This window comes from Sus scrofa, chromosome 9 (assembly GCF_054392235.1).
Source record: "Sus scrofa isolate SSC_HxYL_T2T_F1_AM1 chromosome 9, Sscrofa_HxYL_maternal_Yorkshire_Landrace_v2.0, whole genome shotgun sequence".
NCBI classification, from domain to species: Eukaryota; Metazoa; Chordata; class Mammalia; order Artiodactyla; family Suidae; genus Sus; species Sus scrofa.
This window is the reverse complement of record NC_139391.1, coordinates 40006490-40019686: the sequence shown is the minus strand read 5'-3', so window position 1 is coordinate 40019686 and position 13197 is coordinate 40006490. Positions and strand designations below refer to the sequence as shown.

The 13197-nt window shown below is 38.5% G+C and overlaps 1 protein-coding gene across 19 annotated transcripts in view; it reads right to left on the bottom strand.

The window, feature by feature from the left end:
• The window catches only part of BCO2 (beta-carotene oxygenase 2), a 53236-nt gene that overhangs the window by 25050 nt on the left and 14989 nt on the right, over nt 1-13197 (bottom strand). For 13 of the 19 annotated variants that reach the window (XR_014815257.1, XR_014815260.1, XR_014815259.1 and 10 more), the window contains 3 exons: nt 2273-2484; nt 1946-2061; nt 555-657 (listed from right to left, as the gene is read on the bottom strand). Coding sequence is in view for 15 of the 19 variants with exons in the window: in XM_013979376.3 (XP_013834830.3) it covers nt 555-657; nt 1946-2061; nt 2273-2484 (431 nt within the window). In the remaining 4 variants the exon portion in view is untranslated. Of the gene's footprint in view, nt 1-554; nt 658-1945; nt 2062-2236; nt 2485-13197 lie in introns of all 19 variants that reach the window. The other 6 variants (XR_014815258.1, XM_005667334.4, XM_005667335.4 and 3 more) reach the window with 1 other exon arrangement.

Sequence of the window (13197 nt, the reverse complement as noted above, 5' to 3'; positions counted from 1 at the left end):
AATGTGTACCTTTCTCAGAGCATTGTTATAAGAATTAAATGAGAAAATATATGAGGAAAAATCATTCATACCAGCACATACTAGGTATTCAATAAATGTCAGCTGTCATTATTAGCCATTAGAACCTTCTGGAACAAACTGGTAAGCAGCTGGGGAAGGATGTGGATGACCAGGAAAGAGATGTGGTGTAAGTGGTTGCAAATGCAAACTTTAACCTTAACTTAATTTGTAAGTTACTTTGTACTATACTCAAGTTTGAGAAATACATACTGAAAATCCCTACAATGCTTGTGAGCCAAAAAGCACAATGGCACATAAAAATGTGAGTCATGCTGAAAAGATCAAACAGAAAATCAGCTGCTAAGCATATGTGCAAAAAGACCACAGAACTTAATGAAAAATTATATACATATATATATATATTTAAGTTCAGTAATGCTACTTCAGAGATTTCTTTCTGAATCTTTCAAATGAAGTTTAATACGTTAATATCTTGGCCATAAGGGATCAAAAGGAAGATATTATTTTTCAAAAGACCTCCATCCCATCTTTACCATGTGACCCAAAGGAGTTCCCCATGTTGTATGCTGTTCCATCTGGGTCATAATGAGGATGTGCAGTTGCTCCATTCACAGCAATAAATTTGCTCCAGTCTACCTGTAAATTTAAGACCATCAGAGACTTAAACACTCCATGGGCAGATCTCTACTTTGATGACAGACATTTGGGACATGTCAAGTATTTTTAACATGAGACATAATAAATAAATTAAAATGTTTTTTAAAAAATGTAAAAATAAAATTAAAAAATAAGACATAAAAACTACAGTTTAGGCCCTAATGTTTCACCTCTGAGAAATCATTATTATTTTTCCTACTAAAGAAAAAGAAATTGGCGTTCCCATTGTGGCTCAGTAGAAACAAACCGTCTAGTATCCATGAGGTCACAGGTTCGATCCCTGGTCTTGCTCAGGGGGTTAAGGATCCAGCATTGCCATAAGCTTTGGTGTAGGTCACAGATACAGCTTGGATCCCACGTTGCTGTGGCTGTGGTGTAGGCTGGCAGCTATAGCTCTGATTAGATCCCCAGCCTGGGAACTTCTATATGCCTCAGGTGCGGCCCTAAAAAGACAAAAAAAGAAAAGAAAAGAAAAAGAAACTAAGACCAAACAACAACAAAACCAAAGGAAAACCCTACTACTACCACCAATAAAAAAAAAGAGACAAAAATGATTATCTAGGAGTTGCCGTTGTGGCTCAGTGGTTAATGAATCCAACTAGGAACCATGAGGTTTCGGGTTCGATCCCTGGCCTTGCTCAGTGGGTCAAGGATCTGGTGTTGCCATGAGCTGTGGTGTAGGTCGCAGACACAGCTCAGATCCCGAGTTGTTGTGGCTCTGGTGTAGGCCAGCGGCTACAGCTTCGATTCGACCCCTAGCCTGGGAAACTCCACATGCCGAGAGTGCGGCTCTCGAAAAGCCAAAAAAAAAAAAAAAGATTATCTAGTAAGAACTTGTTTTCTTGCCCAAGATCACGAGATCACAGGGATGTTGAAAAGAATAAGAGTTAAAATTAAAAATAAAATAGAATTTTGGAGTAGAATTTTAATTAGTGTGTTAGGTGAAGGCAGTATGGGCCTAAATAATCTTCAGGCCAATTCGGCCTGTAGCTAGGCAGAACACAAATCTGCCAAAGTAAAACTGTACTATTCTATTTCTCCTTCGCTCTAGCCTTCAGATGTTAGGACTAAAGAAGAAGTCTGGAATTATCTTTAAGGAAAACCAATCCCACAGGCCAGTCTAATCAGGATGGAGGGTACACAATGATCTGAATCAATGAGTAACTTTGTTTTTGTTTAAGGCTCCAATTTTTTCTTTAGATTCACTACTCTTTGAATGGCAAGAAATTTTAGAGTCTACTTTATTCATTTTAAACCTATATTTTACCTTTTCTTTTTTTTCCAGGGTTTCAATGTCCACTTTATTCATAAAGTTGGTTTCCGTACTAAGGTAGTAATCACCCTTGTACTGCACATAGTTGACATTGGTGTTGTCCGTCATTGCTGAAAACAAACCCCAGAGTTATTTCAGCACCACAACTTACTGCTGCAGCCCCTAAGCACTCAGAGGGAGAGAGCAGTTTAATCATCCTCTCATACCCAAAATACACATATTTCAAAATGTACATTTATATAGATTGTCATATATCATAATAATTTAAAGAACCATCACTATCACCTGCAAATTCTAGGCATGTTAGAAGAGGTTGTTTACCAGGCAGCTCAAATTTTGACATGAAGCGTTCAAAAATATTCTTGCATGGATCGGGGAGAGCCAGTGTGCCAAATTCCGAGACCACAATTCGATCATGAACGCTGTTGGCCTTATACGTATCACTCTGTAGAAACTTGCTCCTGTACATGACTGTACCCTTCTCTATCTTAAACTGGTGAAGTAAAGCCATTCCATCAAACCAGTGATTGTACCTTCAAACAGGAGCAAAAATAGAAAAACAAATATTAGTAAGAATAACATGAGGGCAGGAGTTCCCATGGTGGCTCAGCAAGTTAAGAACTACTAGCATCCATGAGGATGTAAGTTCAATCCCTGGCCTTGCTCAGTGTGCTAAGGATCCAGCATTGCCACAAGCTGCAGCATAAGTCCCAGATGCAGCTTGGGTTCTTCTCTGATTCAACCCCTAGCCTGGGAACTTCCATATGCTACACATGTGCCCCTAAAAATCAAAAAAAAAAAAGGGGGGGGGCAAAATGAGATATATCAAATACAGAGATAAGGAAATGGGATGGGCTACCAGCCCAACCTGATTAGTCAAAGAACTTGAAATTAAGGGATGACAGCTTTTAAGAATGCTGGACTACAACAGTGAAGGAGCAACTTACATTCTTTTGAACCTCACCCCTTATCAAAAAAGCTCACTCTCCCAAAGCAACAGAAATAAAAACAAAAATAAACCAATGGGACCTAGTCAAACTGACAAGCTTTTGCACAGCAAAGGAAACCATAAAAAAAAAAACCAAAAAGACAACCTACAGAATGGGAGAAAATACTTTCAAATGTTTATGCAACTGACAAGGGCTTAATCTCTAAAATATGCAAACAACTTATACAACTCAACAGCAAAAAAAAACCAACAACCCAATTGAAAAATGGGCAGAAGACCTGAACAGACATTTCTCCAAAGAAGATATACAGATGGCCAAGAATCATGTGAAAAAATGCTTAACATCACTGATTATTAGAGAAATGCAAACCAAAACTACTATGAGGTAACACCTCACACCAGTCAGAATGGTCATCATTAATAAGTCCACAAATAACAAATGCTGGAGAGGGTGTGGAGAAAAGGGAAGCCTCCTACACTGTTGGTGGGAATGTAAATTGGTACAACCACTATGGAAAACAGTATGGAGATACCTCAGAAAATTAAATATAGAACTACCATATGACCCAGCAATCCCACTCTTGGGCATATATCTGGACGAAACTTTCCTTGAAAAAGACGCATGCACCCATATGTTCATTGCAGCACTATTCACAATAGCCAAGACATAGAAACAACCTAAATGTCCACTGGCAGATGAATGGATTAAGAAGATGTGGTACATATACACAATGGACTACTACTCAGCCATAAAAAGATCAAAATAATGTCATCTGCAGCAACATGGATGGAACTAGAGACTCTCATACTAAGTGAAATAAGCCAGAAAAAGACAAATACCATATGATAACCCTTATATCTGGAATCTAGTACATGGCGCAAATAAACCTTTTCACAGAAAAGAAACTCATGGACATGGAGAACAGACTTGTGGTTGCCAAGGGGGAGGGGGAAGGAGTGGGAAGGATTGGGAATTTGGGGTTAATTGATGCAAACTGTTGCCTTTGGAAGGGGTAAGCAATGAGATCCTGCTGTATAGCACTGGGAACTATATTTAGCCACTTATGCTGGAGCATGGTAATGTGAGAAAAAAGAATGTATATATGGGGAGTTCCCGTCATGACGCAGCAGAAATGAATCCGACTAGGAGCCATGAGGTTGCCGGTTCGATCCCTGGCCTTGCTCAGTGGGTTAAGGATCTGGCATTACCGTGGGCTGTGGTGTAGGTCGCAGATTCGGCTTGGATCTGGCATTGCTGTGGCTGTGGCGTAGGCCAGCAGCTACAGCTCTGATTAGACCCCTAGCCTGGGAACCTCCATATGCTGCAGGTGTGGCCCTAAAAAAAAAAAAGAATGTGTATGTGTGGCTGGGTCACCTTGCTGTACAGCAGAAAATTGACAGAACACTGTAAACCAGCTATAATGGAAAAAAATAAATAAAACATAAAAAAAGAAAAAAAAGATTAAATACTTGGAAATGACCTTGACAAGAAACATGCAAACTTTCAAACTCTCCTGAGAGAGACAATTAAATGGAAAGATCCTCTGTTCTTGAATAGGATGATTCAGCATCACAAAGATGTTAGTTCTCCCCAAGTTAATTTTAAATTTAATAAAATAATAATAAAAATTTCAGTTTTTAAAGGAAGTTAGACAAATTAATACTTAAGTTCATATGGAAAAATAAATATGCAAAAATAGTCAAGAAAACACTAAAAAAATATTCTCAGTGAGGGGCAGGGACTAGCCCTATCAGAGAGGGCTAAAAAGACAAAAAAAAAAAATTGATTAAAATAAAATAAATAAAAAGGCCCTCTTTTTACCCAGTGATTTGAGATGCCATCTTTATCATAAACTAAATTTCCATAAGTTCCTGGGTCTGTTTCTCATCTATTCTATATCATTTGTCAATTGACACATCAATACCACAATGTTTTAATTATAGAAGCTTTATAGCATATTTTAACATCTGATAGGGCTAGTCCCTGCCCCTCACTGAGAATATTTTTTTAGTGTTTTCTTGACTATTTTTGCATATTTATTTTTCCATATGAACTTAAGTATTAATTTGTCTAACTTCCTTTAAAAACTGAAATTTTTATTATTATTTTATTAAATTTAAAATTAACTTGGGGAGAACTAACATCTTTGTGATGCTGAATCATCCTATTCAAGAACAGAGGATCTTTCCATTTAATTGTCTCTCTCAGGAGAGTTTGAAAGTTTGCATGTTTCTTGTCAAGGTCATTTCCAAGTATTTAATCTTTTTTTTCTTTTTTTATGTTTTATTTATTTTTTTCCATTATAGCTGGTTTACAGTGTTCTGTCAATTTTCTGCTGTACAGCAAGGTGACCCAGCCACACATACACATTCTTTTTTTTTTTTAGGGCCACACCTGCAGCATATGGAGGTTCCCAGGCTAGGGGTCTAATCAGAGCTGTAGCTGCTGGCCTACGCCACAGCCACAGCAATGCCAGATCCAAGCCGAATCTGCGACCTACACCACAGCCCACGGTAATGCCAGATCCTTAACCCACTGAGCAAGGCCAGGGATCGAACCGGCAACCTCATGGCTCCTAGTCGGATTCATTTCTGCTGCGTCATGACGGGAACTCCCCATATATACATTCTTTTTTCTCACATTACCATGCTCCAGCATAAGTGGCTAAATATAGTTCCCAGTGCTATACAGCAGGATCTCATTGCTTACCCCTTCCAAAGGCAACAGTTTGCATCAATTAACCCCAAATTCCCAATCCTTCCCACTCCTTCCCCCTCCCCCTTGGCAACCACAAGTCTGTTCTCCATGTCCATGAGTTTCTTTTCTGTGAAAAGGTTTATTTGCGCCATGTACTAGATTCCAGATATAAGGGTTATCATATGGTATTTGTCTTTTTCTGGCTTATTTCACTTAGTATGAGAGTCTCTAGTTCCATCCATGTTGCTGCAGATGACATTATTTTGATCTTTTTATGGCTGAGTAGTAGTCCATTGTGTATATGTACCACATCTTCTTAATCCATTCATCTGCCAGTGGACATTTAGGTTGTTTCTATGTCTTGGCTATTGTGAATAGTGCTGCAATGAACATATGGGTGCATGCGTCTTTTTCAAGGAAAGTTTCGTCCAGATATATGCCCAAGAGTGGGATTGCTGGGTCATGTGGTAGTCTATAATCTTTTTTGTTGCTATTGTAAATGAGAGGGTTTTTTTTCTACCATTATTTCCTTTAACTGGTTGTTGTTTGTGTATATGAAGGCCATTGATTTTAGTATGTTAATTTTACATCCTGTTACCTCCTCACCTTTTAATTATTTGCGTTATTTTGTTTATTTCCCTATGGTTTTCCAGGTTTACTATGATATAATCAGCATTACTTTAATAATGTGCCTCTAATTAATTTCTTTAGTCTAATTGTACTGGTTACACCTTGTAAAACAGTAGTAGAAACAAGTAGCCATCCATCCCTTATTCCTGCTTTAGAAAAAATAATTGTAGTATTACTGATTTTAGGACGAAGATTAAAATACATTTATATATGGTGTGTGGATATGTGTATATACACACATATATATAAACATATATATATACAAATATAATGTGTGTATACACATATATATACATATATATACAAAATCATGTTAAGAAACTATTTCTCAAATCCATTTTCCTGAGTATTTTTATGAGGAATGGCTGTTAAATTTTGACAAAAGTTTTGTTACCGTTTATGGAGAAAATCAATTATGATTATGATTACTTTTCCTGAGATCTATTCATATGGTACATGACATTAGTGGATTTCCAAATAAGAGTAATGAACCTACCTTGCATTCTTGGAATAAATCCTATATGATCTTAGTGAATTATATATATATATGTGGGTATGTATTAATTAATTAATTTATTTATTTTACAGCTGCATTCATGGCATATAGAATTCTGGAGCCAGGGACTGAATTTGAGCTATAGCTGCAACCTATGCCACAGCTGCAGCAGTGCCAGATACTTTAACCTACTGCACTGGGCTGGGAATCCAACTCATGCCTCTGCAGCTACCTGAACCACTACAGCTAGGTTCTTAACCCACTGCACCACAGCAGCAACTCCAATTATATTTTTAAGGTAGTTGAATTCTGTTTGTTAACGAAATGTTTATTAGTATTATATTAGTACAATATATTTGGTACTTTTTCATGGATATTCATAAATAATATGAATATCCATTTTCTTTTTTTTAACAACTTTATCATATATAGATATCAGTATTATACTTGCCTCATAAAAAGAATTGGGAAATTTCCTTTCATTCCCGATCCTCTGATTGAAAGCACTGGAACTACCTGATATTCAAAGGTTTAGTAGAATTTCCCTGGGAAGTAATCTGTGCCTGGTGCTTTTTTCCCCCCTGTTTTTGGCTGCCCCACAGCACATGGTCCAGGGATCAGATCCAAGCCACAGTTTCAACCTACACCACAGGTGCAGCAACATCAGACCCTTTAACTCACTGTGCAGGGCTGGGGATCGAACCTGTGTCCTGGTGCTGCAGAAATACTGCCAATAACCCTTGCCCCATAGTGGGAACTTCCCCAGTGTTTTTTTTAAGAGGTAATTTCTCAGTAAGTTTCTTGTTTTCCTCTAGAGAAATTGGTTGTTTAAACTTTCTACCTCTATCAATTTGGTAATCTGTATTTCCCCAGGAAATGATCCATTTCCTTGAGGTTTTCAAATGTATTTGCATAGAGGCCCACAAAGTCTGTTGTAATTTTAGATCTATTTCAATGGCTTCTTTCTTACTGTCATTTCTTATTTTGCATATTTATGCTTTCTCTCTTTTTTCTTCTTGATAACATTAGCTGGAGGTTTCTTACTCTAGTTTGGTGATTTTTTTCAAAAAAATATTAAAAACGAAAGTATTCTAAAAACAATAGAATATCATTGCTATCCCAGTCTAAATTCCACTAAGACGATGGAACATAGAGACAACAATACCCTAAGTGTAAACTCAGAAGATCAGTTTCCTCACTTAAGATATTTCATATTCTTTTCTATCCTTCTTATTTTTCTTTATCACCCCACATTGTTGACTCACACTGAGCTGTTAAGTAAAACCCCTAATTTTTATCACATTCTACTGTTAAGCCAATATCTTCCATCTTCATTCCTCTACACTGGTTTTCTTGATTCATATTCACCTTTAATAAATTTCAACATGGAGTTCCCATCATGGTGCAGCAGAAACAAATCTGACTATGAACCATGAGGTTGTGGTTCAATCCCTGGCCTTGCTCAGAGGATTAAGGATCCAGCATTGCCATGAGCTGTGGTATAGGCTGCAGACGTGGTTTGGATCTGGCATTGCTGTGGCTGTGGCGTAGGCCACCAGCAACAGCTCCGATTAGACCCCTGGCCTGAGAACCGCCATATGCCACAGGTGCAGCCCTAAAAAAAAGACAGAAAGACAAAAAAAAAAAAAAAAAAAAAATTTCAACGTGTTAGATTCCATCTTACAAGATCTTTCTACACTCTGTCATTCCATACATTCATTTATTCAAATCAACCAACATTTCTGGAGTCCCTATTATTTGCCAAGCATGTGTCCAGCCCAACAATTATAGGCATATAAATAACTATAACACAAAGTGATTATCACAACTATGGAGAAGTATTAAGAAAAAAAAACACAAGTTATGCACAGAAGGAGCAAGAGGAAGAAGGATATGGACATCAGGGAAGTGTCAAGAGGGAAAAAAGATGTTTGTATGATTCTTTAAGGATGCTTGTCAGCTGGAGAAGAGAAAAGGGCATCCTGGGGGGAGGTGATTAAAAAAAAAAAAAAAGGAAGAGCCTAAATGAATATGGTATCTTGGAGGACTAGCTAGTCAACAAATTAGTGTGTGGGCAGAGCAGTTGGCAGCAGGCAGTGAGGATGGAGAAATAAAATAGGTCAGCACAAGAACTACCAGAACTTAAACTTAAGTCTTAAAGAACTTCAACAGAAAAGCATGGAGTTTTGAAACAGGAGAGTGAAGCTGGGAGACCTGTATTGTAGAAAAGACACAGAGTAGGATATGGGGCAGAAATAGGAGCATCCAGACAGTAATTCAAGTGGATGATGGGCACCTAAACTGAAGCAGTACAGTTAGAAAAGGACAAGTTGCAGAAATAACTCAGAAGACTGGTAGGAGGTAGGCAGTGACAAAAAGAGAGTACTGAAAGTCACCCCTGAAGGGATGGTGATGCTTTAAATGAGACAGAGAAAACATGAACAGCTAGCACTGGGGAAAAGCAAACAGTTCAGTTCTAAACAAGAATCTGAGCCATTTGCAAAACATCAGGGTAGAGATGTTCTATAGCCAGTTGGCAAAACACAGGTCCAGAGCACACGAGATGGGTGTGAGGTGGGAGACAGATGCTTGAGAGCATCTGTGTGTGACAGGCATAGTCACAGGTGCAAATAAGACCGTCTACTAAGCACTTACTACATGCCAGGTATATGGTAGGCATTTCACCACATCTTCTCATAGACATACAGACAGATATAGATATTGTGTGTGCATGTGTTCAAACCCTTGAACATGGGCTTGAACTGTGTGCCTCCACTTACACCCAGATATTTTTCAATGGTAAATCCCATAGTACTACACCATCTGCAGCTAGTTGATGCAGAACCCTGGGGACAGAGGGCCAACTATAAGTTTTGTAGTTTTTCCACTATACAGAAGGTTGGCACCTCTAACCCCCATGTTATTCATATTTAAGTATAGCTATTCCCCTCCCCTACATTGATTAGCGGTGTGAAACTACTATTCTCATATTATAGATGTGAAAGCCAAGATTCAGAGCAACAGGCAGCCTAGCGTCACACAGCCAGTCAGTGGCAGAACAAGGATCTCAGCTCTGTGCTGACTCCAAATCCTGGGATCTACAACATCCCCAAAAGTAAGGTGAGCTATAAGAAGTTATTTGGCAGAGTTCCTGTTGTGGCTCAGCGGTAACAAAGCCGACTAGTATCCATGAGGATGCAGGTTTGAACCCAGGCCTCGATCAGTGGGTTAGGGATCCGGCATTGCCGTGAGCTGTGGTGTAGCTCGCAGAAGCAGCTCTGATCCCAAGTTGCTGTGGCTGTGGCTGGCAGCTACACCTCCGATTTGACTTCTAGCCTCAGAACTTCCATATGCCTTGGGTGCAGCCCTAAAAAGACAGGCAGGCAGGTGGAAGGAAGGAAGGAAAGAAAGAAAGAAAGAAAGGCTCGTGAAGGAGAAATGGACACAAGGGGAGGGGAGCGAAAGAGGCAGGAGGTTTCAGTAGAGGGGAAGAGGGCCGCTTCCTCCTCTGATCATGAGAGGCAGGAGGAGGCACCTCTTCGGGGAAACGTGCAGGTGGGGAAGAGGGCAGCTGCAGGGGCTCAGGCCCAAGTGCCCCTCCATTCATGATGAAGTGGGCAGGTGTGTCTGCGGAGAGCGAAAGGGACAGTGAGAGGGAAGGAGGCCTCAGGAAGGGGACCTTGTGCGAAGCTGGAAAGAACAGTGACCGAGATCTCCTGGCAGTGGGAGGGAGGGATTAAAAAAAAAAAAAAAAAAATCTCCTGGCAGCACCAAGGACTCAGCTGGGGCTGGGAATCATCATTTTGTAATTGAATCTATCAGTGAGGTTATATGACTTCCTCCAGAAATGCTCAGCAGGCAGCTCTGATTAGACCCCTAGCCAGGAACGTCCTTATGCCACAGGTACAGCCATAAAAAAGAAAAACAAAACAAAACAAAACAAACAAACAGAAAAGAAAGAAAAGTAGATGGATCGTGGTGATGATAGCACATCATTGTGAATGTCCTTAATGCTACTGAACTGTACACTCAAAAATAGTTGGCAGATTTTAGGTGGTAAATTTTATGTTGTGTGTATTTTACCATATATTTTTAAGAAGGTCAATGGTTCCTGGAATATCATCCAGCCATTAAAAGTAACAGTCTTTCACTTAGTCACTTTGCTGTACAGCAGCAATTGCCGCAACACTGTAAATCAACTACACTTTAAAAATTTGTTAATTTTCAAAAGGTAACAGTCATTCAGATTTTATAAGAAGATAGATAAAAAGGCTTATTGCTGAAACTTCTTAAAATGAAGGCAACAAAATTCAGTTAATATCTAAAATATGTAAAAAAAAAAAAAACTCACACAACTCAGTAGCAAAAAAACAAACAACCTGATTTTAAAATGGGCAGAATATCTGAATAGACATTTTCCCCAAAAAGACCTGCAGGTCAACAGATGCATGAAAAGATGTTCAACACCACTTATCATCAGGAAAATGCAAATCAAAACCACAATGACATACCGCCCTATATCTATTAGAATGACTGTTACCAAGAAGACAAAGAATGGGAGTTCCCTGGTGGCCTAGTAGGGCTCAGCACTTTCACTCCTGCAGCCCAGATTCAATCCCTGGTCTGTGAACATCAAGTTGCTGCATGCCATGGCCAAAAAAAAAAAAAAAAAAAAAAGGAAAAGAAAGCGTTGGGAAGGATAAGAAGAGAAAAAAGAACCCTTGCACATTGTTGGCGAAAATGTAAATTAGTACAGCCACTATGGAAACCTTTATGGAGGTTCTTTTAAAAATTAAAAATAAAAAAAAAATTAAAAATAGAACTACCATATGATCCAGCAATTCTATCTCTGGATATTTATTTGAAGAAATCGAAAACACTAACTTGAAAAGATATATGCATCCCCCTGTTTATTGCAGCATTACTTACCACAGCCAGGATACAGAAACAATCTTAGTGCCCATAGACAGAGGAAAGGCTAAAGAAGATGCAGTATGTATATATACAGTGGAATACTATTCAGCCATAAAAAAGAAAGAAATCTTGCCATTTCCAACATGGACAGAGCTTGTGGACATTATGCTAAGTAAAATAAATCAGACAGAAAAAGACATATATATGAACTCATTTATATGCAGAATCTTTAAAATGAAGAAAGAAAAGAAAGTTCATAGATACAGATTGGTGGTTGCAGGAGGTGAAGGAGACGAGAAGGTACAAACTTCCAGTTATAAAATAAGGGCTGTAATGTACAGCATTATGACTAGAATTAATAATACCATACTACATATTTGAAAGTTGTTAAGACAGTAAAACTTAAAAGTCCTCATCATAAGGAAAAAAATTTTGTAACTATGTATGGTGACAAACATTAACTAGACTTATTGTGATGATACTTTCATAATATATACAAATGTTGAATCATTATGTCGCACACCTGAAACCAATATAATGTTATACGTCAATTATACCTCACTAAAAAAAATTCTATGTATAATATGATTGTGATTATTTAAAACAAATCTATAGAGATGAGGGAAAGAGTAGCAGGATAATATACCGAAGTGCTAACAGAGGATGTGGCATATACTTTGACCACACTCTGCTCTATGTTTCAAAAAGTTTTATACGGGTTAAAACATTCAGAATGAAAAAAAGTTTCTAATATTTTTAAATGCTTAAGGAAAGTAGATTTCTTCCTGACAATAGTAGTTTCTTTTTTTTGTTTTGTTTTGTTCTGTTTTTTGTCTATTTTTTTTTAGGGCCACACCCATGGCATATGGAGGTTCCCAGGCTTAGGGGTCCAATCCGAGCTATAGCCACCGGCCTACACCAGAGATACAGCAACTTGGATCTGAGCCACATCTGTGATCTACACCACAGCTCATGGCAATGACAGATCTTTAATCCACTGAGTGAGGCCAGGGATCGAACCCTCATCCTCATGGGTACCAGACGGGTTTATTAACCACTGAGCCATGAGGGAACTCCCCAGAGTGGTTTCTTCACATCATTTCATGCCTCTAGTAGACAAAGAAATGATAGTTACTGGATTTGTTTCACTTATTTACATACATTTATTAAGTGTTATTTAAGTATAGGACACTATCTTAGATATTGGGGATATGGAGTGAAGAAAAAGTCCCTGCCCTCATGGAACTAACATCTAGTGAGGGAACACAGCTAATAAATAAATAGACAAACAAAAATATACTAGCTATCAATAGTGCAGAGAATAAAACAGGTAACATAATAAAGAGTACCACTGTTAGCTTGGGAGATCAGGGGAGGTTCAGAGGACGTGAGATTTGAGCTGATATCCGAATGACAAGAATCAGACTTGGGAAAAGAGATGAGTGAGCAATGCCATAATAACCCTGGGCAAAAATAAACATGCCTGGTTTGAGGAACTGAAAGAGCCACTGTGTCTGGGGAGTAGTGGGTAAGGGAGTGAAGACACTCCCCCTTCCTTC